Source organism: Sceloporus occidentalis, unplaced genomic scaffold (genome assembly GCF_023333645.1).
Source record: "Sceloporus occidentalis isolate IW3139 unplaced genomic scaffold, rSceOcc1.0.p SCAF_3, whole genome shotgun sequence".
Taxonomy (NCBI): domain Eukaryota; kingdom Metazoa; phylum Chordata; class Lepidosauria; order Squamata; family Phrynosomatidae; genus Sceloporus; species Sceloporus occidentalis.
The window spans coordinates 74175578-74200385 of record NW_028316983.1 but is presented as its reverse complement, the minus strand read 5'-3'; the positions used below and the strand labels follow the sequence as shown (position 1 = coordinate 74200385).

General features: G+C 40.9%; 1 protein-coding gene across 1 annotated transcript; it reads right to left on the bottom strand.

Moving 5' to 3' along the window:
• Positions 1-592: 592 nt before the first annotated feature.
• LOC149316229 (tetraspanin-1-like) lies at positions 593-24791 on the bottom strand. Its single transcript, XM_089515059.1, has 8 exons — positions 24751-24791; positions 23155-23219; positions 12138-12344; positions 10588-10662; positions 6996-7094; positions 4589-4729; positions 3522-3605; positions 593-1525 (listed from the first exon to the last, which is right to left on the bottom strand). Exons 2-8 carry the CDS (start codon positions 23209-23211, stop codon positions 1472-1474), a joined length of 717 nt encoding a protein of 238 aa, XP_089371185.1. The 5' UTR covers positions 23212-23219; positions 24751-24791; the 3' UTR covers positions 593-1471.
• Between the last annotated feature and the right edge of the window lie 17 nt (positions 24792-24808).

Sequence of the window (24808 nt, the reverse complement as noted above, 5' to 3'; positions counted from 1 at the left end):
TCTTGCTGGTACTTATCACACAGTCACACATCTGTCCTGCTGCTGCCTTGCATTTCATTCTTTATTGTAGTGTAATTTTTCATTGACACGCAAAACTTGTCAATAGACTCTCATCCCTGCTGCTATTCTATTACTGCCTTTGTGTGATAGGTCTCTTCCACTGCAGTTCTGCTTCTCAGGCAGTAACATGGTGTGAGTGAACATGATTCTGCTCCTCTTTCCCTCTCCCTCCCAGTAATCCTGGCTGCCAACAGCTTCCCAAAGCTGGCTGTTGTGTGCATATTTTGGGAGGTGATTGACAGCTGTGATTGCTCAGTCCCACCTTTCCTACCAGAAGGTGGTAACAGATCATGCAACTATGGATTGCGAAAGCACTATTGTGGGGAAAAGTCAGTATGCCAAACAGCATACCATCCTTAAACTAGTGCAACTGTGGTGGGATAGCACACTGGTGTAATAAAGTCCGTAGTTTTATACTTTAGGGTACCTATGCCTATGCTAGCCATTAAACTTTCCTTCGGCCTAGAAATGCTTCTACTGAAGTACTAAATAACATTCTCTACTGTGCTGCAAGACACTCAAATCTGCAAGATATAATTAAAAAGTAGCTTTTATTGTAATAGATAGGCTGTGCAAACAATCAGATTTGGTAGTTAAATTTCATCCACAAAGAATAAAAAAATAGAAAGCTAGACCAAGGTATAGTACAATCCATGATAAAAGCTCCGTTCAAATAGAGCCAGCTCAACCAGACACTCATTGAGACTTTGGCAAGTCACAAGGAGCATGTGAGGAGGAAGGGGGGGTGGGTTAAGGAGAAACAAGGGACTATGTTAAGTTCCTATATGGACTGACTTGCAGAATGGGATGGATTTACCCTGCAACAACTATTCGTAGCCATGCACTTTTCCACCCAGGAGTTAACAGCAGCTTGTGATCTCAGCTTATCTCCCATGTAGTGCCAGTGTTTACATTGGAGAGCAAAGGCAATACTGGTCCCCTTTTATACCATATGGAGACAGGATTCTATTATTTGCATAGGAATCAAACCATAGCATTTCAAAGCTATGAGCAGTATTTTGGACTGTTTACCCTCCTGCAGAAACTTCTCATGTCTCTTTGGATGATAGATATCAAAGCCAGCAGGAAAACTCACAAATTCTACAGTGGCAAAAAACATATTTTTGAAAAGCAGAAATGCCACAGGTTTTTCTTTTTTCCAGTCTTTGAGTCAGTCTTTTTTGGCTTTTGACTTAAGAGCACTTCACATTACAAAAATTTCCTATCAGAACACTTTTCCTTACTTCATTTTTGCACATACTACAGATTCCAGTTCAGTACAGTCAAATCATGTGACACACTTCATGCCCAAGAAATGTTCAATTTGTTGTGGACACAGGTTAAGAAAAGGTTGCTATGTGCGCCATCCTCTTGCCTCCTGCCAGGATAATGCCCCAGCACTTTAACCCAGTCATTTCTCATCCAAGCGACAGTAGAGGTACATTGACACCACCATTGCTGCAAGCTGGAGAGGAAGGAAAATGCGAGGGGAAAAATGAGTAAGTATCTAGTACTATTACTGAGCCAGTAGCGTTGGACTAAGTAGGTCTTTGGGGACAAGGGTTCAAATCCCTGGTCAACCATGGAACCCAACTGGATGAACCTTGACATATCACACTCTGAAGGCAGTGACAAATCTCCTCTGCAGAAATCTTGTCAGGCAAACTCTCAGATAGGGTTGCCATAAACTAAAGTTGACTTGAAGGCACATAACAAAAAGAACAAGTCTGCTATTACCGTTCAAGTGCTTTTGAAGCCACATGCTCTCAAGAAAAATATGCCTTATGGAGAAGGGGAAGAAGCAGGCAAAAACATTTTAACATAGGTGAGAAACCTCTGTTTCCATCCACCCAGTTTCTTTGCACTTTGCTGTTGTTGTTGTGTGAATTTAAGTTGTTTCTGATGTATGGTGACCCTAAAGCAAACCTATCACAGGGTTATCTGGGGCTGAGAATCTGTGACTCACTCAAGGTCACCCAGTGGGTTTCCATGACCAAGAGGAGATTCAAACCCAAATCTCCAGTTGTAGTCCAATGTTCAAACTATGCTGGCTTTTTGCACTATAGTTCCCATAATCCCTCATCAATGGTCATTAAAAATATATTAAAATGTGTATTTTTAAACAGGCACACACACGCACACATACTGCCATACCAATTAGCAAAATCCAGCACATTATTTTCGTCATTTTTGTATGAAAAGACCATCCATTTTAGGGTGTGCATATTCTTCTGCCCATCATCAATTATGTAAGATATCCATATTTCCTCCAAAATTCATGAAAAGCAAGTAATGTCTTCATTATTACATGAAGACATTCTGTCCAACAGGGGCAGTGATATGGGGCAGGGCAAAGAGATTTTGGGTTCACCATGTAAATAAGGAGCAAGTGTTTTGTGGAAAAGGTGGCCCTCTAGCAATGGGTTTCCAGGTGAGATCTAGCATAAGAAAGCTCAGAATCCTATGGCTTGTTATTTCATTAGTATGATTTATTCATCATTCTTCAACATATAGGTGGCCAATTGTAGCAGGAACCCATTTCTGCCCCAAGACTCTTCAAGGGCCACAGAGATTGCCAAAAGAAAACAAGAGAGGGAGGGAGAAACACAGCCAGATGTGGCTGGAAAAGCTGATTTGTGGTTTGGAAAAAAAGGGAGGGGGGTTAAAATGTTAACCAGTGCAGGGGGTTTGGATTTATTTAAAAGGTAAACTGCCATACCTGGTGGCTTTTTCGTGGCTAAAAGAGGGAATTTGGAGTGGTCAAGTCATGGCAAACCAGTTTGAGGAACACCTACCACTTACCTCATCAACTTTACCTAACAGTAAGAGGTACCTGCTGCCTAGCTGGAAGCAGATTAGCAGTTGCTTCATGTTACAATAAATTTAGAATGAAAAGCTACTAAGGGCCTATTCAAACACAGGTGTCATGGTTAGAATAGGATTGACACACAAGAAATCAAGGCTCAAGTCCCCACTGAGCCATAAAAAGTGGCATATAATGTAGGTCTGAATTTCAATAATCCTGTGGTATGAAAGGCATCAGGCTTGTTGGGTCGGTAATCTTTAGTGTTGAAAAAGTTAGCATATGCAGGACTGGTTACTTGTCTTGCAATTGGTAATATCATCCACCTGGGGCATCTCATCCTTGGGCACAGTTCTCCCCACATGAGTACAGTCGGCCCTCTGTTTTCGCTGGGGATCCATTCCAGACTCCTACCCCCACCCCCCGTTAAAATGAAGCCTTGCTGATACTGAAGCCCCATAGGCTTGAATGGGGCCCGTGTCTGCGAGCATGCATGGGGTGTGCCCCACTGAAAATAACAGAGGCCGCCCTTCTGTGAATATTCAAGACCACAGATCTCAAGTCTGTGAGAACAGAGGGGCAACTGTGTATATACATTAGGGCATATCAGTGGAAAAGAAGCAGCACAGATCAGTTCAGAACACCTTTTTCAACATACCTCCAGTGCGCAGACCCCAGCTGCTACTCCGCCTACAACACCAGCATTCTGACGTATTGCATCTAACAACTGAGGGAAACAGCCCTAAGGTATGGGTTTTTGTTGTTGTTTTAGAAAGAGAAAAAAGATAAAAGAAGTCATTTCTGTTGCATTACAGTCTACAATCAAACAAGAAATGGACATTACAAATGGGCAATCATATTGCATGAATTTCCCCAAGGGAGGGAAAGGAGTTGCCTAGCTTCCCATTACCTAACGATCTGGCAAAAATCACTATCTCAGGTACACAATTTTAAAAAGTTTTTTTAAAAAATTAAAACTCCCCAAAATTGTACATAGTTATATTTTATGTTCCTAAAGTAATAGAGTGGCAAAAAGTGTGAACAGGCAGGGAGGTAGGCCTGGTTGGGGCCCCCAAGGGGGGTTGAAGGACAATGATGCCCCCTTTCCCATGCTTTTGCCAGCTTTTAGTTGGTTGTTTCCTCCATTTTTCATGAATGTCCTACATTTTGTCCTCTATTTTGTGGAACAGAATTATGACAACCCTAGACAGAAGTGTATTGATATTTATTTTGAACATATATATTTACCCTTTAACAAAGTTCTTAGGGTGGCTGGCAAATTTAAAATACATTTTTGGGCACTGTCAGAAGCTTCTTCACCAGAGCACATAAAGGACACTTAAGAAACACATTTAACGGTGTGTTGTCCCACAAGAAATGTCTTCCCAAACTACCCTGGGAGAAGTCCCAAATCTGCCATCCAAGTTCTCATTTAGATGGAATTCACCCACAGTTCTGTGTAAAATCCTTCTGCACTTGGGAGATTCAATTAGCTCATGGGAAGACATATTTGGTTTTCTTCTATCCAGAAGAGAGGAGTCCCTGAAGTTGTGTTAGACTAGTAGGGAAAATACAGCTTCAGCAAAACCACCACTGATGACAGGTCTCCTTCAAAAATACAGACTGGGTACAAGAATCAGCAAGGCAATAGCACTTATAACTCTGCTTTCTCATCCTCTTCCAATGCTACCCAATAGATAGATATGTTCTTAATTATTTTCTTACCGGTATATTGCTTATCTGCGCAGTGGTGGCATCACAGGGATCTTTGTTTTTGCAGCAGAATGATGGGTACTCATCAGAATGGGTTTGCATGTAGTAGGAATTATCAAAGTCTGTGTAATTGGACAGACCACAACATTTCAGCTGAAGAGAAAAATGTTAAAAGAGTCAAGAAGATGCTCATTTGCCATCCTACCATGCAAAAAGAGAAATAATGAAGTATCCCAGTGTCCTACTAGCTGTTTTTCTGGAGCAGAGCAGTTACTCAGAAACCTACAGTATAATTTCATGTACACCTCAGTGAAAAAGCCCCTACTATGCTTGCAAAAGGTCCCCAAATGAACCCCTGGAGGACTGTTGCTGATCAGTGTTGGAAATAGTGAGTTAGATGGACAAATAGGTTGACTTAATGGAAAGTAATTTACTTGTTGTTGTTATTGTTGTAAACCACCTTTGAGTTGATCTCAACACATGGCAACCCTGTAGATGAGACACCTTCAACACTCCCTATTTTCCACTGCTCTCCTTAGGTCCTGGTGACCTCCTTTATAGAGTCCCTCCATCTAGCATGTGGTTTTCCTCTCTTTCGACATCCCTCCACCTTATCTTTCTCAATGAGCCATGCTTTCTCATGATGTGGCCAAAGTATGACACCTTTAACTTAATAATCTTAGCTTCCAGGAAAATTTCAGGCTTGATATGTTCTATGACCCATTTGTTTGGTTTTCTTGGCTGTCCATGGTATCCTCATCAATATTCTTCTCCAGCACCACAAATTGATTATCTTATTATCCACTTTCTTCACTGTCCAACTCTCACATCCCTACATGGTAATAGGGAATACAATCGCTTGTATGATTCCAATTTTCATGATCAATTGTAAATCTTTACTTTTTAGGATCTTTTCTAGTTCTTTCACAGTTGCACTCCCCATTCCCAGTCTTTTTCTGATTTCCTGACTGCATGCCCATTCTGATCTATGTTTGATCCAAGGTACAAAAACTTTTTTACTATTCCTTTTTTGTCACTGTCTATATTGAATTTGTGTAGATCCTCTGTGGTTATTATTTTTGCTTTCAATATGTTCAGCAGTAATCCTGCCTATGCACTTTCTTCCTTGATCTTCCTTAGTAGTTGTTCCAGATCTGTGATGTTTTCTAGTAGTAGCATGGTGTTGTCTGCATATTTTAGATTGTTGATATTTCTTCCTCCTATTTTCACTCTTCCTTCTTCTGTGTCCAAGCCTGTTCTTCATATAATATTTTCTGCATACAAGCTGAACAGTCAGGGGGACAGGATGCAGCTTTGCCTAACCCTTTGCCAATAGGGAACCATTATGTTTCTCCATGTTCTCTTCTAACAGTAGCATCTTGATCTAAGTACATCAGGACTATCAGATATGGTGGTATTCCTATGTCTTTAAGGTTGTTCCACAGCCTTTCATGATCTATGCAGTCAAAGGCTTAGCTAGAGTCTATAAAACACATGCTGTTTTTCATTTGGAATTCGCTGATATGCTTCTTTAGACATCATATGTTTGCTATGTGGGCTCTAGTGCCTCTTCCTTCCTCGAACCCTGCTTACAGTTCTTAACTATTTCTCATAAGAGCAAAAACAAGCTGGCATCCTATTAGTGAACTATGATTACTTAAGTTTGTATTGTAACCCACTTTTTGGGTCATTGAGGAAGTCCAAATTCTTTTACCAATCACAGAGTGACTAAAATATCCCCCTGGACACCAATGTTTTAAGTGATGCAGGCCTCCCCTACTAACATGGCCATTTCCATGCTGGAGAGCCTGGGGATCGGTAGAGACACATCCAGTGGTTTTCCTGTAGTAGGACACACTACAAAGATGCCATCTTCAGGAGCCTCCCAAAGAACATTGGCAGTCACTGCAGTTCCCCTGTTGCAGCACATCCAACTACAGAAAAACAGTCAGATATGTCTCCACTGATCTTTTCATTCTTCAATAACATGAAAATGGTCAGGGAGAATGCATCATTTAAAAAGTGGGGGTAGCACTGGCAGATGTACCTACAGAGATATAGCTACATGCCACATGTACAGCTCCTGATGCATTAGCCAAACCCTGTCTTGCAGCTTTGGCTCATTACTGAACAGCAACTCTTCAAAACATACCCCCTTTAGGGGCTGGCGATGCTTATAATGAGCATGGATGGTGCAGAAATGGGAATTACTCAGATGCTGTTAGCCAGCCTACTCAAGTTTGAACAATACTGGGAGCTGCAATCCTGCAACATCTAGAGGGCCCATTCCCACCTTTGGGATAATATACCTCTGCTCCACTTCCACAGAAACCTGCATTATAGACCACTGAAACACTACAATCAAACATTGCTGCTTTGTTATTCTGGATAGCTCCAGACTGTGAACAGGCCAACATACCTCTGTCATTGTGGTATTCCATACAGTAGTAATGTCCTTACTTTTCCCGTATTCATTTTTCAATAGCTGTGTTACAGTTCCTTGCAATATAGTCTCTGCCTGGAAGGAAGTAAAGACAGGAGGAACTTATGGAAAAGAACACATTGGAACACACTGATAACTTCAGAGATAACTAAAGAGTTCAGGCTAGATTCTTGTTTTCACCATTTCAATAACTGTTAAATTCTTCTTCTTCCATTTGCTCTGCCCTCCAAATGCTCTGCCAGTAGAAACCAAGATTCATACTACTTTCTAGGCTTCGCAGTTCTATTTGCACTATAATATGTAAACAAACATATTAAGATTTTCAAGGTCACTTTTGCTCACCTTTTGATGAAATCAGACCACTTCTCCCCACATCCCACAAGAATGGGGCAAACACACGAAGAAACAAAGCTGCCTTTGTAACGCTTAGTTTGACATTCAGGAGAATGCTCAACACACATATTCACATGTTCTTCAGCCACTTATTCAAGCTACCCTGCTCTCTCATTGATAATCACTCTTCTTGTGAGGAACCCACACAGACTGCAACATGGCACTTCCCAGAAAACCAGGAAGTGAAACAGGCCAACATTTTGCTGAGAAAGGATGCTGAAGTGCATTCAAACGCATTCACAAATGAGTGTCACATCTCATGAATCTTTTGTTGGGGGGTAGAAGGTTTGCTATACAGAAATGATATGTCTTAACATTTCTTAGCAAGGGCCTTACCACTTCCGTTATATAAATAGAAGTGACTCCTAAAACATCACAGTTTAGAGGGAGTAAATATCACAGATGTACAGTGGAAGCCTATGCATCTTTACACTTAGTTCAATGAAAGCCTCCCCCTTCTACACACACACCTTGCTTTTCCACACTCTAGCTACAATTCTCACAGCCAGGATCACTTTTGATATGAGAGCCAGGAAAAAATGCCTGAAAATGTGCACTGTCTGATGGTATCAGCAGACTTGGTCACCATCTATTTTATTACATGAATAAACATGGCTTCACAGTCCTATCTATCTGGGTGGTTAGGCACCTAGTAGAACTAAACGCATGTAGGTTAAAGTTGCAAAATGTAGCTCCTTAGGAAAGGATTCAAACTACCCTAACCTGAGGCACATGGGGAATGCTCAAAAATGGCCTTGAGGAGCTGTAGAATTTTCACATTCCTATTCTAATGGATGGGTAATTACTTCTTCAGTTTGGGATGCAAAGATGCTACAATAGAGTATGTGTCTAAAGGTAATGAAATATGCCACATTTATTCTTACAAAGGAAGAATCACTCTATTAAGCAAAGATCATGCCTGAGTTTTATCTAAATAATCCTTTGAGTGAGGAAGGATTAGGTTCCTTCCCTGATGATTTTTTAAACATCAGATTTGCCTTTGTCATCATCATCATCATCATCATAATCATATATTATTATTATTAAAATATTTATACCCCATCCTATATCAGGAGATCTCAGGACAGCTTACAAATAGCATTTAAAAAGGTCACACAGGTTAAAAAGTTTGAAAGTATAAATAAACTAAAATATATTAAACAACATAATGAGTTAAAACCTTTTTTTAAAAAATTAAAAAGTTTTCAAAACTATAAACAACAGTATTGGGTTGAATTAATAAGGCCCAAAGGCTTTGACAAGTAGCCAAAGTTTAACTTGGAACCTAAATGACATGCGTGTTGGCACAAGTCATGCCTCTAGAGGGAACGAATACTACAGTTGGGGTGCTGCAACAGAAGCAGAACCATTGCAGAACTGTGCCTCCTATTCCCATCCTGCAGAGTTAGTCCAGTAAGATATTATGATCATTGGTGTCAAAAACCGCTGAGAGATCCAGGAAGATCAACATGGTAGCACTCCCCCTGTCTTTCTCCCCGAGTCATTGAGAAATGGGTCGATCGAGATAATCTGTTTCCTCCAAGAATGCCTGAAGTTGCCCAGCCACCACATGCTCAAGCACTTTGCCCCAAAACAAACAAACAAGCTTCATTTATATACTGCTTCATACCGCCTAAGCAGTGTCTAAGCAGTTTACAACTGTAAGCTAATTGCCCCCAACAATCTGGGTACTCATTTTAGCGACCTTGGAAGGATGCAAGCCTGAGTCAAGCTTGAGCCCTTTTGCTGGTCTTGAACTCACAACCTTGTGGTTTTGAGTGAGTGGCTGCAGTACAGGCATTTAACCACTGTACCACCAGGTTATTTGCAATTGGGTAGTAGTTCTCATGTACCTCATTTTTTATGTGTGACTAGGATGGGCACATGATTAGTCAGCTTAAGCCAATTTAACAAAGGCAAAGTAAAAACTAATTATGCACAAAAAGAGCATAACTGTTCCCTTATAACATTTCACTAATTTCTAGAAAGACACAAAACCATTAGCTGATTGAACCTTTTTGCTTTCTTCTTTACTTTTATTAAGTATGATTACATATCCCAAGAAATACATGCCAGTGTTTCTTTCTGTTGCCACACATGTCATTGCTTCCTGACTAGAGGTTCCCAACCCATTAAATCAATATCATTAGAGTAAATATTTATTTGAACAAATGAAATGATTTATTCCCACATGTGCTACACAAAAGACATTTAAACATGGTAGTGTAAATTAGTTCTAAATGCAAACCTTTCCTATGTTTGCAAATCAGCTACCCAGATAATTTCAATAGTTAGTCCCAACTAGAGTAGACTAGAACATTACATAAGTGTTTTCTTATCTAGTCCCCTGCATTCAAGTGGGTTAAGAAAGCACTTATGTAATATTCCAGTCTAACATCTGGTTTAGCTTTTAAACTCCTCTACTTACAGAGAGAAGAGAGCTCTTTCAAGAATGACTACCTTGATTTACACTTTTACGAGTCTCTTAAATATAAAATTTTGCCTAATGAAACTATGGGACGCTGGCAACAAAAGTCAGAAAATAAATTATTGCCAATAATGAACATCTGCCATGCAGAGATGGAGAAAATCTGCTTTCAGATAAGGTAATTACACTACACACAGCTAAACAGGGATGTGCAAAGCACCTTGCTGTCTAGGACAAAAGACACCTCCTTACCTCCATTCCACACATAGATGCTAACTGAAATGGAAGGTCAATTTTACCTCAAGTCCTTGCAACAGGACTGATGACTAATTGAGAGAGTGGAGGGCACACATGCTCTGTCCTCCAAACATCACAGGTGTTGTGCTCCCCTTAGAATTTGCTACATATGACAAACTGGCTCACTACCTAATGGTTGGGCCAGGCCTGTCTCTAAGAAGCTAACAGCAGAAAGACCCTCAGCTAAAATAAATATTTTAAGACTGAAGGTGTTTAACACCAGTGTTTTAGTGCTATCAATCAAAAGACATAATGTAATCTATCTTCACCTCCTTAGGGATGTGGTAAGAAAAAGGGTGGAAGAGTGAGGATTACAAATGGAAGATTACATCAGTCATGGTACCATAAATTCCATGAGTGAGAGGGAGTGATTATACAGTAGAAGTGTCCACTGGAAGCATGACATGCCACACATCCCAAAACCCATACCTTCTACTCCATGTTACTTACAAGTGATGTGTAGACCAAGGCCACGACTGCAGCAGCAATTTCAACTATGAAGATGATCAGGATAATTGTGAAAAACTAGGAAAAGAGAGAGTATGCATTATTTACTCTACAAAGCATTGATGCAGAACTGAAAGAAGAATTATTCAGTATCTTTGGTCAAGTGTGCCCCATAACCATTCTTTTGCATTTGTGAGGAGAGTGGTCATGAGACTATGAGTCTTCGTCAAACTGTTGCAACTGTGGCAAAGGGAAACCACATTCTAAGGAGGGATTTTCCATAACTATGCTACTAAGGATTTCCCTAACTGATGGGACATGAAAAAGTCTGGACTTTTTCCACAGGAAAAATAAAATCAAGCCTTCCTTTTAGATCCCTCATTCTGCTTCCACAGCATTTTTCTTGCTTGGAGTCCTTGATCTTTCAGTGCACTAAAATCCATTTTCATTTCCATCCAGTTGATTTCTTGTACATTGAATTGAACTGTTTTAGGCCATTTGGCAGTATTTATAACTTCCTCATTCCTCAGTTGACTAACACAAACCTATTAGGAAGAAGAGGCAGGAGGACAGCAGCTTTAAGTATTGCCTTAGATGCTACTGAAAACAGGCTACCCCCTGCTCATATGGACTTCCAAAAATGGGTTTCAGAAGCTGCAATAACAATGTTTACACTCTATTACAAAATGAGCAAATATGTCCAACAAGTTTACATCTTTCCTTGCTTAAAGGTCATCCAAATGGGAAACAAGGTTAGCATCTTTCAGAATAGCCAAAAGCCTTATTGTTTTTATTCAGCAGTATCTTGGATTTATTATATGAAGTGAAAAATGCATAATGGTTAGTGTTAGGAGATTATCAGACATCCTTATCCCATCTGTGACAGCAACCATGTGAAAGACATTCACACATTTGCACTGATCCTGTCATTAAATTGTCAGTGAAATGGAATTGCATTAATGCGTTCTTCCATTAATACAAAATGAAGGTCAAGTATGGGACAATCCCACTTCAATGATGGGACAATGATGGGATAAGCACAATGTCATGTGAAAGTCTTTTGCATGATCATGGTCAATCACAGTTTATTGACGGGACACTGACAAGATAAGCACAATATCATATGAAAAGCTAGTCACGGCCGTGCTATAAGGACAGGAAAAGGATGGGACAAAGCGTTCCATCCCCTGTCTGATAACTTCCTTAGATTAGGACTGAGGATACCCAGGTTCCAATCCACACTCAGCCGTGAAGCTCAATGAGTGAGACTGAACCAGTCATGATCCTTCAATCTATTTTGCCTCAAATGACTGTTGTAAAGATGAAAAGCTTGGGGAGAAGAACCATGTATATTGCACTGAGTTCCTCAGAGGCAATGTACAATATAAATATACCAACATATACACATATACAGTGAGTAATTTGATCTAGAAATTCTACTGATTAAATGGTTCTAGTTTTCTTCCATTCTTCACAAGGCTCCTTCATTACAAAGACACAGGGCACATTCATTTCGGACAAAAGACATGAACTGTTCCACATTTGAATTTTACCGTGATGAGAAGGCATTTGCTCTCCTTCTGAGCTCCACAGCATCCCAAGAAGCCCAGCAGAAACAGGACAGCACCAATGGCAATGAGGAGGTAGCCCACATTCACAAACTGCAAGACGCTACTGGATAAAGGGCCGAACATTTGAACAAAGGAACCACTGTCAACACTGACCCATATCCCAATGCCCAACAGTGCTCCTCCACCAAGCTAGGGGGAAAACAAAGGGAAAAAATTATTTACAAGTCATGGTACTAGGAACAAACATGCTTATTACACTTTCGCTCGAAGTTTGGAAATTCCACTGTTCATACTAGTTTGGAGACTCTGGGAGCTGTGATCCAAAACGATAACATTTTCAAACATTCCGTTAATTCAGGTCTGTATAAAACCAAACTATAGACCATCCAGTAAGCTCCATATCATATCAAACAGACTTTTGAAAGCTTCCTCAGCCTAAACCTGCTACCTGATTTTTGATGTCACAGGCAAGCAACAAAGAAAGATTGATAAAACTCTGGTGCATCATGATGTGTTGTATTTGGCTTGGTGACACACAAGTTGTGCTGGCATTCTTTAATTACACTGTGCAAACTGGTAAATGTGGTAATAATCACTATTATTAGTTAAACACAGTCCTTTAAAGTTTCTTTGCAGTGTGACTCTGTTAACAACACCACAGCAAATACAGACATTTGCAAATCAGCTATCATTTTATTTGTATAGAAATCAGTCATCATTTTCTATGTAATAAATAATAATAAAAGTTTTATTTTTATACCGCCCTTCTTGTAATCAGGGTGGTGTACAGCATAATAAACAAATACACAATACAATACAATATGCAATAAGAAAAAATACATTACAATTTACATTAAAAATACATTCTGGCCAGCTCGCCATTGCCGTCAGAGGGGGGGAGACTAACTGGAGCTTATATCGGGGAATGCTAACTTGAACAGGAAGGTTTTTAGTTCCTTCCTGAACTGTGCCAGGGAGGTGGCTGAGCGGAGCTCTATGGGCAGCGTATTCCAGAGGGTCGGGGCCGAGATGGTAAACGTCCTCCTCGCTGTAGAGGCTAATCTTGCCCCTGGGACCCTCAGTAGCTGCTGCCCAGATGTTCTGAGTGTGCGGGGCGGATTGTATGGGGAGAGGCGGTCCTCAAGGTATCCTGGGCCCAAGCGATGTAGGGCTTTATAGGTTATAACCAACACCTTGTATTGCGCTCAGAAGCGAATAGGCAGCCAATGCAGATCTTTAAGTACAGGTGTTATATGACTGGCCCTGGGTATGCCAGTGACCAGTCTGGCTGCCATATTCTGTACCAGTTGTAGCTTCCGGGTATGGTACAAGGGTTGCCCCATGTAGAGCGTGTTGCAGAAATCCAGTCGAGAGGTTACCAGAGCATGTACCACCGTTTCAAGGTCCCTCTGGCCCAGGTAGGGACGCAGCTGGCGAATCAGCCGGATCTGGTAGCAGGTGCTCCTGACTGTCGCGTCCACCTGAGATGTAAGGTGAAGCGACGAGTCGAGGAGCACCCCCAGGCTGCGTACCGAGCCCTTTACGGGAAGCGTGATGCCGTTCAGGACAGGTGGAACCACCGCCATCCCCGGGCCAGGAGAACCTATCACGAGCACCTCCGTTTTCTCTGGATTCAGACTGAGTCGGTTTTCCCTCATCCAGACCATTACTGACTCCAGGCACGCCACGAGAGGAGAGATGCCATCCCCAGTCACTGAATCAGTCGGAGACATAGAGAAGACTATTTGGGTGTCATCAGCGTACTGATAACCCTGCGCCCCATGTCTCCGGATGATCTCTCCCAGCGGTTTCATGTAAATGTTGAAAAGCATGGGAAACAGAATGGCTCCTTGAGGGACCCCAGATGTAAGGGCCCTCTTATCGGAGCACACGTCTCCCAGCTGCACCATCTGGAACCTCCCAGAGAGGTAGGACCGGAACCACTGGAGCAAAGTGCCCCCGATTCCCACCTCTGCCAGGCGCTCCAGAAGGATACCATGGTCTATGGTATCGAAAGCCGCTGAGATGTCCAAGAGCACCAACAGGGACAAGCTTCCCCTGTCGATGCCCAGACGGAGATCATCGATCACACATACAAGTATCTCTGCGCAAAGAATGTAACTCCTCCACCTATAAAACCATAATCTGTTACAATATTTTACAAGTTCATTACAAGGTTCCACCACATGATAGCTCATCCCACCTTCACTTAATGCAAGAGACTTCTTGGGCGATGTAGCAGGAAAAAAAAATTTAAATGTCAGTTGGGCAGATTAAGAGGGAGATATTCTCAGTTGCTGAGAATAATGGAACCAGCATTTATTTGTACAATTTACTGCTTTCTATAAGACTAATAGCAGGAATGTGGATGAAACTGGATTCTACACAGGAATTTGTGATCATAACAGAAACACAGAGGACCCAAATTAGACTGATTATGATTCTTGAAGAATGTGTATATGAGGGTATCTGATATAATTTCCTCTGGGAAGCAAATTTCCAGGGAAGGAATTCAGAAAATCAGTAGAGTCAGATTTGTCCCCGATTTCATCCCATCCTCTGAAACCACTGAGGTAGTAAGGCTCCTATTACTTCACCTTGATTTTGCCATTTTATATAAGGGATACCATTTTACCATGTCATTGTATATAATGGGTCTTGAGCGTCTATGGATTTTGGTTTCCACAGGGGGTTCTGGAACCAAACCCCAGCAGATTCCAAAGGCCCATTGTATATAATATTTAATTGTATCTTAGTGTACCTAGTAAAGTATGGGACTAAACTGGAAGAAGCCATTTGTCTCAGAAACCATGAGGGCTAGTGGCTTCTATGTCAATGGTACAATGAAGCTGTCCCAGGATTTAGGTGGATTTTAAAGCAGCTGGACCCTCTCAACTAAAATAGGTTCAGCATCTTGGATAGATCCTGATAAATTTGGCTTATTGACACAGAGACCCCTCAGTTCACAAGGGCAGAAGAGTGTACAGAAGCCCAGCGCTCTGGTTTTTAGCATTTGAGTGGGGTATAAATACTACAAATAAATAATAAATAAAATAATGCAGAGGGAGGCACAAGTTTTCATCCTTTCCCTGATCCTTGTTTATATTGTATAAGAGAGTGTACACACCCCTCCTCTGAAGGAGTTCTACAGAAATATAAAACTACAACTTGTTTTCCCTGTTTCATCCAAATATAAGACTTCCACAAAATCCTTTCAGCCACAAGAGAGGAAAACACAGAAGCACCTCATGGTGTGCTGAAGGGGCAGGGGCTTAGTGGGTAAGGTAAGTAAAGCATTCGTGTGTCTCCACACTGAATGGCATATCTGAACCCCTTCAAACTTTAAAAATTTAAGAAATCAAGCCATATAAGGACTAGCACCTTAGCATTTTTGAAACAAAATAAACAAATTATGCTGTAATCCCATCTCCAACCTCCCATATTCAATCCAAATTTTAGTCTATACAGTATATCAGAATTGTGGCCAAGTCATGCACAGAGTTGAACCAGCTCACTCCAGAGAATATTTTGACTTAATCAATATTGTGGTACAGCTATATACTTTTTTCTTTACAGTGACTAGCAACCTCATTTCTTTCATACGTTTATTTTGGTAATAACTCATAAATATCTAGATCAATGATTTAGTGTCATGAAATAGCTCTGTTCTCTACAGTTAAAGGGCTTCTTCCCATTTGTGATCTGGTAGAAAAAGACAAATACCCACTCACTCTCTGAACAGGGCTTTTAGGTGGAAACTGGATAGCCTTCCTTGTTCAATTTCAGTACTAAATATCACTGTTAAGAAATTCCAGTTTGATTACATTAGACTCTTTCACCTCAAAGACAGGAAACTTGAACTCTCCCAGTAGTGGCTGCTGGCTTCCAGTATAGTTGGGCACCTTAGGTTTATGTCTGGATAAGCTCCTTTAATGTTTGGATTAAAGCTCAAAGTGGATTCACTACCCAGCTGGCATTGGCTGCCCACTGTCTGATCCAGCATTACTGCTGCGTTGAGGTGGTTATTAAGAGATCAGAATACAAGATATTTGTGTTGGCAAATTGTCATTCAAATAAGCAGATATATTTCTGGACAATGGAAGGTGCCACAGCCCATATTGAAAAAAGTTATGCAACTAGCCTGAAAGAGTACATGACAATTCTGGCTATGTTTATTTTAGAAGATGAGAATAATAATCTCTAACACATCTCTTGGCCCAGTAACCAAACCTGATAGAAACTAGAGGCAAACAATAGAAGCAGATCACTCCTGGCATATTTATATGTGATGGAGAGAAAACATTTAACCACACACCACCAAGAAAAAAAAAAGTGAAAGCAAGAAGGTCAGAATCCTAGATCTAGCATGGAAGCCTCTTAGCCTATAATCCTATATCTATTTACTTAGAGGGAAGTCACAAGCTCTCAGCCTCAGGGGAAGGCCATGGCAAACCTCTGAACAAATCTTGCGTAGAAAACCTGGTTCACCTTAAATAGGATCATCATAAATAGGAAATGACTTGAAGGCGCACAACAACAACAAGAAGCCACACTAAACTCAGTGATACGTCTGAGAAGACCTTGTGCTGTTATTAGCTAGAAGAGAAACAGCCCAGTACTCTTGACTGTAGAAGCACAAGGTTCTTCAAAGTTTCAAACCAGGTTGTCAAAAACAGAAACCAAGCTTCTGTGTTTATGAGGTTTATCTATACAGTGGGACCTCAGTATATGCAGACTTGTCATCCATGGATTTGAGCATCCATGGATGGCTAGCCTGTATTGTCGCCAATGGCAGCACATGCACACAGCCGCACTGCACTGAAGTCCACCCTCCCTCCCCTTATCTGGTCATAGACCAGATAGAATAGCAATAGCAAGTACATTTCTATACCGCTTATCAGTGCACTTAAACACTCTCCAAATGGTTTACAATGTGTAAGCTAATTGCCTCCAACAAGCTAGGTACTCATTTTAGTGACCTCAGAAGGATGCAAGCCTGAGTTGAGCCTGAGACCCTGGCTGGTACTGAACTCTCAACCTTATGGTTTGTGAGTGAATGGCTGCAGAACAGGCATTTAACACTGCGCCACCATGGCTCTTCATGGATGGACTCAATCAGGGAGGTTTATACGCATGGACTTGCAGGACCCGAGAAGAGCAGTGGAAGATAGGGATACTTGGAGATGTCTCATCATGAGTTGGAATTGACTCGAGGGCAGCTAACTACAACAATAGAGGGTGACTTTTCAGCAGGTGCATGTTCACACATATGCAAAGCTACATATGCTTTGCCAAGACTTCCTGTGTTACTCTGTAATTAGATGCACAGACAAGGTCCGTTTTCCTTTATCTCAGGCCAAAATAAAGCTTCTCCCCCAACCTCCAAATAGATGGCTAAGTCCAGCATTCTCAAAAAATCCAATAAGCAGAAATGCCAATGATAGCCTGTGGCTTTCCAAGGGTGTATCTACACTGCAGAAATAAAGCAGTTTGAAACAATTACCAGAACTCTGTCCTACAGAATCTTGGGGTTTGTAGTTTGTTGAGGCACCAGAAGCTCTCTGACAGACCAGGCTGAATACCTAAAAAAACAACGAATCTCAGGATTCTACAGGATGGAGCCATGACAATTAAAGTAGCATCAAACTGTCATTTTTGCAGTGCAGATACAGGCCAAGCCAGCAGAGTAGTGAAAATGTTCTGGGATTTTTAGCCTGAACTTTGGCAGAGCCATTCAATGTTCTGAAATCCTTTCCCCAAACTAGGTTCAGGATCTCCAACACCGGCTTTAAAATTCAACAGGTACACCATCTCATTGGCATGGAAGCCACAAGACATCACTGTGAGAAGTAGAAAATTCCCAGGGCAGTACAAGGACTTGAAATGGCCCTGAGTCTGTTTTCACATAAGGAAGATTCTATTAGAAGCTGTCCATAATTTCAGTTTGGTCACATGCTGATTTTTTTTAAAAGTGAACAATGGCACTTGAGATCATTCTGAAAACATTCCGAACAGGGTCAAAGCAATTATCCTTGACCACAGGTGCCAGCTTTGTTTGCCTTCAGATAAACCAGCAAGGCAGGCACTGACTCAGCCCATACCTAAACACAGGTGCCAAGCTGGAAACAGGGGGACCATGGGAGTGTGGGAATCCCCCACCACTAGCCATACTGTCAGCTTCTTTCCTGTTCCTTTCAGCTGCAAGCCACTGCAGAACCTAAAACATTAGGTGAAATAAGTACACACAATGCTGCCTATTTGTGAAATCCAGTCTGTTCCTGAATTCTGACTTTCAGTGCTTTGTGATAATATGTGAAAACACAGGAATGGCTGACATTACCCACTGCCTGGCAAAGGAATTTCCACATTTGTTTTAAAGACACTCCCTTAACACTTTTTAGAGGGAGGTCTTTCCTAATGGAAAAGTGCTTAATTTCCCATTTAAAAAGAGTTTAGAAATCCAGCATAGCTATGGTTTTGGATAAACGTGCCCCTGCACCAAGAAAAATTTGGATTAGGATAGTCATGTTCTTTCTAATTCATGTTTTAGTTTGTAATATATATTTTCTCCATTATACCCTGCTAATGCATGCAAGTAAAGTTCATATCTTTATAGCCATATTGAAAGAGGTGGAGCTGTGGTTGAGACCCAAGAGATGCCAGTTCTATTATATATCCCTGTTAAGTATCCCAGGGATGCCAGTCCTATTAAGTATTGTGGGATGGGAAGTATCACAACAACCCTGCTGTGTCATCCTGTTTTGAGTATCCAGTCTCTCTGCATATTTGGTTGTCAGGGAAATGGAAAGAATTCTCCAAACTTTATTGTAGCAGCAGTGAAACTAAATGAAGGACTAAAAAAGTGAACAGAAGTGGGAAATACAGTAATTGGTGGTTTAAGCTGCAGATGGAAAACATTTGTCAAGATGCCAGGTTGACTTACTGAGAAACCATGTCATACAGTGCATCTCCAAGCAATAATGTGTTGCTGAAGTATGTGCTGATATAGACAAATTACAGTCACATACTACTGTTCAGTTCAAATTCTCATATAATCATGTATTTTTGTATTTGATTCACCCATCAAAAATAAACCTCTCTTGCAGACAAAAATGGTTATAAAGTGTTTGTTAAAAGCAGAGAGTGTACCCACACTGCAGATATAAAGAAATCCGACACTACTTTAACTGCCATAATTCTATCCTGCAGAATCCTGGGATTTGTATTGTGATGAGGCACCAGAACTCTCTTACCAAACTATAAATCCAAGGATTTGGTGGGATAGAGTCAAGATATCAAATTATGGTATTATGGTATCAAATTGTTTTATTTCTGCAGTGTGGAAGACCAAAGAGTCCCACCCTTTTTCCATTAGAGTCTCTGGCAAAAGAGAAAGAGCCAGAGAATTGTTGGTACATACCAGTGGCGGCAACTGTGCAAGCTTTCAGGACTGCAGTTCCCAGCAGCCCTGGCCAGCATAGCCAATAGTGATGAATGCTGGGAACTACAGTCCAACATAGGAAGAGCCACATAATTTCCACAGCCACTGTATAGGATCAGCAGAGTTAAAATTTATATCTACCAAACCAATTAAAAACAACCAGAGTCCACTTCAAGTGTTCAATCTGTGTTGTGGTCATTATGTGTGTATATGCATATGCAGAGGAAGTGTGACAACTTTCATCCCACTTCCAGTATCAAAACATCCAAGACATAAATTATTGATGATCCTGATACCTTACTATATAGGATGAGATTTAAATATACAAAAATACAGTATAGCTGTACTTGCAAAGACTTCTGGCCACATGATTAAGAAGCCAATTGGTAACAAGACTATTACAGTCAGCCCTCTGTCTTTGCAGGGGATCCGTTCCACACACACACCCTGCAAAAACAGAATTTTGCACATATTCAAACCCCATAGGTTTGAATGGGGGAGCGTGCCGCGAGCGACTGCATTTTAATGCCCTTTGTTTGCTCCTCACGGGTAAGCGAGGGTCGCTGATATGAAGTCCACACAAATGGAGGGGCAACTGTATATAACTGAGGCACAGGGGCTCTGTTTAAGTATTAAATGCAGGCATGAAAGAGACAGTTCATTGGTATGCCTGTTCCCTGTTCAAGCAGTCTGAATATCTGAATATATCAAATGTTAAGCATCGGTCTCTTTGAAATTATTTTTCTGCCACAAATAATCAAAGATAAGACCAACAAAAAATATAATCTCTCCCACCTTCAAGATTCAGCATGGGGGGGGGGCACTTTGAGAATCTTCATTTAAAAAAAACAACCCTGTTGTATTCCAAGAATGAGCAGCCTCATTCAAAAGTCTACTGAAAGAACCCATTTGAAATCTTCAGAACAGATTAAGGGCTGCTTCATACATTGCTGTGATATAGTTCATTACATTGTCAGTCTCTCCCTGCTAGTCTTTGTGTTTGTTGTGAAACCCTACTGTTCTGTGTTCTCTGCTTCATACAAAGACATACTTCCTACACTATCACCTGAACATCTCACAATGGATACCATTGTGTACATGCACCAGGAAGACATAGTTGGGAAAAGGTATCAATATACGTTTATGAATCAAAACAGACCAAAGTGTGCAGTCCTCATAAGGATATACACAGACTAGCATTAATCTTTCCCACTCTCTCATTGTACCTCCCCTTCTCCAAAGGGTAGTTTAAAATCACTGGATACTTCCTAACAGTATCCCACAATTGCATTTCTTTTCTTTTAATCTTTCTGCTTGCAACCACAGCATGAGCAAACACAGTCAATTAACCTCTCATGTGTAAATAGTCTTCCTCTGGGAAGTTCATGTCCATTTTTAATAGCCAGAACCCATTAGAACAGAACTCTGAGGTCTCCAGGCTTGAGAACACTGCCTATGAAACACAGTAATATAACCAGCAGTCTTCCATATAACTGTTTACCTGATTTCATGTTCACATGTTGATGTGTGCCAAGGTTATAGGTCCTATGACCAGCCTTCGCCAACTTTACCAATTTTTACTTGTTTTGGACTACACTGGCTATCAACCCCCAGCCAAATGGCCAAGGATGATGGCAACTGCAAGCTAAAACAACTGAAGGGTGCACCACTGGGAATATGGCATGATCTGCCAGAAGAGATTCAGCAGCTGAATACATTGTCTGAATTTAAAAGTGTATTAAAGACTAGTCTCTTCCAGCAGGATTATCCCAGTGATTTTTAAATTGTGAATTTTAAATGATGATGTTTAGATGTAGGTTGTTAATATGTGTACATCTTATTTATCCTTTTAAGTTGGTGTGTGTTTTAACTGATGTTATTTGTTTATTGTTGTTATCCCCCACCTCAATCCATGGGGAGAGGTGGGTAAAAATAAACATCATCATTGTGCTTCCGATTAGCAACAACTTCCTTGGCATTGATCTTATTAGCTTCAATAATATCTGAGTTGCTTTACCAGTTCATTAGCCTCATGGCACATTTAGTGAGATACATGTAAGCTATTCTGTTTTGCCTTCTCTTAAGATATAAATATCTATGCCAAAGAAATAAGCTCAAGAATACCATCATAGAGGCACGAGAGGAGCATGTCACTGTGCTGCTTGTTGAAACACCATTAACAGGTCAGGCGTGAAACCAAATGTAACACCCACAGAAACCATAAAACCCACTCTTCCTGTTCAGAAAGAGAGACATTACAGGGACATATATACATTCTAATGAGTACATTGGCTTTCATCATGATTGTATTTGTTACCCAGTGCCATTTTGTGGGCTTGGCCTGCCTTTGTATGAAGGCACACCCACCATCAGGGCTAATAAATCCAGCAGAACCCTGTGGCACTCCTATTCGTGCCATGGGTGTGGTAGCTCCAAAGAGTAATCAGAGTCCCAGAGGAAGTTTTCTAGAAGTCAACCCTAGTATTAAGAGACTGCTCCATGTTATTAAGTACAGGTTAAATCCATGAACAGACACAGCTGTAAGGAGTGTAGGTGGGTAGACATCAGTTTCATAGAACATACTGTGCAAGACATCTGAAGCCACAGTGTACTTGTCTCAGCTGGAGCTAGGAAAAGTAGTATTTCCACAGTCTGGTGCCAACATGTAATCAGAAAAGGCCAGCAGGCCACCTAAGTAACATTTGGGCTGTTTTGTTAAGGAAAATATGGGAGTACAGCATTGGAGTGAAACTAAGTGTTAAAATCCTTTCCAAGTTTGCTTCCTCCCTGTCACTCTTCTCCCCCCCTCCCCCCATGACTTCTTGACTTCTTGTTGTAGCTGACAGCCTTCAAGTAGTTTCTGACTTATGACAGCCCTAAGGTCCCCTATCATTTTCTTGGGAAGTTTCTTTAGAGGGGGTTTGCCTTTGCCATCATCTGAGGCTGAGAGAGTGTGACTCACCCAGTGGGTTTCATGGCTGAGATGGAAATCCAACCCTGGTCTTCAGAGTCGAAGTCCAACACTAAAACGATTAAACCATGCTGGCTACAACAGAATATGTGTGTGTGTGTGTGTGTGTGTGTGTGTGTGCGCATGCACGCGCGCATTATGGTATCTCTGATGATCTTCCACCACCATCTAGTTTTATCCTACTACATTATTCACATGCTGGTTTTTGTGGTAAATATAGTTATCTCTCTTAGGACATTTGTAGTTAAATGCTCTATAATCTTCTGGTAGCCTGGGATTTATAAAAAGGGATTGGTTGTAAAGGAAGACACATCGCACTGTAAACACACATCACATCAAAACATTGTATCTGGTTTAACATGCTGTCAAGGAGAAGACTTAACTGTTCTCCTATAAGATCTGTCCTTGAATTTGGATAATCTGCGAAGCAAGTATATTTGGGACTGCAGTCTCAAAGTTTTTTTCTCAGTTTCATTACGTATGCAGACACAGGGCCTTCATTAGACCTACACAACCTCTAAAGAGCGGAATGTGCTCTGGACTGTGTGCCACACCCAGTCATACTTCAACAAGAAATAAATACTTACCACTATGGCTAGATTAAATAAAACCATCATGACCTTCAAGAAAGTGAAACAACTCATCTTGGTATCTGTAAAGATTGTAAGAAAAATGTTAAAGCAGCTACTCAAGATGCTTTATATAGCTAAACCCAATTCACCATCCATTCACCTGGGGCACACACAGGGTTCAATTTATGACTGAACCCATTACAGGTGTACCATGAAGGACAATTGTGAAACTCAATATAGTTTTGCTTCCTGGTAGGTATGCTTTGTATTGCACATTTACAAGCAGTTAGTTGGGCAATATGATCACTTATGATGCCACAGGAGAGGAAGCAAACTATAAATTTAAGAAAGCGGGTGGATGGCATATATATCACCTCAAAATCCCCTAAACAAACTGAACTAAAATCTTGTTCTGCTTTCAACCAAACATTCCCTTTTAACAGACATGTTAGGGGTTCCCCATTATTGTCTATACAGCATTAGAAACTCTATTAGAAAAAGGAAACAAAACTGAGAACAGTAGCATTCAGAGACATAGCTGTGCTAGGATCTTGTAGCACCTTTGAAATTAGCTGTGCAAAAGAAGTTGTAGCATCTGAGGAAGCAGATCTAAAGTCTACAAAAGATCATACTACAACTTGCTTAGGGGAGCCAGAGTAGAGTAATGGTTTGAGTGTTGGACTATGACTCTGGAGACCAGGGTTTGAATCCCGGCTCAGCCATGGAAACCCAATGGGTGACCTTAAGCAAGTCACACTCTCTCAGTCTCTAAGAAGGGCAATGGCAAACCCCCTCTGTTGAAACTTGCCAAGAAAACTCTGTGATAGGGTCACTTTAGGGTTGCCATAAGTCGTAAACAACTTGAAAGCACACAACAACAACACAAACAACTTTTTGACACAGTTAGTCTCAAAGGTGCTACAAGATCCCCTTGGGCTTCATAGATCTCTGTTTGTCTTGAAGGAGGAACACCTGCTGGACAGATGAGAGGACTATGAAAAAGGTCTAGACTCAGGAAAATCTGTTTGCTCCCCCACACCCACCTTTCAGAGAAGGAGCCACAAGACATAACCACTAGGAGCACTTGGTATTCCAGAGTCTTATTAGTGAAGGACAATACAACTAGCTTAGAAGTTTAGTTTTTCTTGCATGGCATGACTTGATGGCCATTGAGGTCTCTTCCAATGCTATGATTCTGCGGTTTTAGGTCTGGTTCTTATTACTCTGCATTTTCCCCATGTTTGAAAAGTCTCATTCAAATTCTTCAGAAGAAACCTCAAGCAAAACACAGCACTTGCTTTTCTTTGGGTGGTACAAAAGAAAAACAAACTGCCCTTAACCAAACTTTTTTAAAAGAAAAAAAATGACATTAAACAACTTGTGTCTTTTGTCTTGTCCACTAGCAAACACAAATCAAAAACCTGGTTTCAGTACTTCAACTGAAGTAGGTTATACCTCCCAAAGCTTATGCTAGAATAAATGTATCAGTTTTTAAAAATAACACAGAACTTTTAAAAAACTTTGATGTAATTCCAGTATGCATCAAAACTTTTCTTTAACAGGGAAAGAATCTTTACAGACAACCACATTCCATAAACAGAATAGACTCACCTGTATGGGTCACAACCTTAGACAAGAACAAGGTGAACTCCTCTTACTGTCTTTCCAA

Bases quoted from the DNA above. Each gene is read 5' to 3' on its own strand.
- LOC149316229 (XM_089515059.1), bottom strand. From the start codon at position 23,211: ATGAGTTGTTTCACTTTCTTGAAGGTCATGATGGTTTTATTTAATCTA. The intron at 4,730-6,995 runs GTATGTTGGCCT...TTTTCTCTTCAG, and splicing joins GGAATACCACAATGACAGAG to CTGAAATGTTGTGGTCTGTC. The intron at 1,526-3,521 runs GTATGTTGAAAA...CTTCCTCTCCAG, and splicing joins CTGGGGTCTGCGCACTGGAG to CTTGCAGCAATGGTGGTGTC.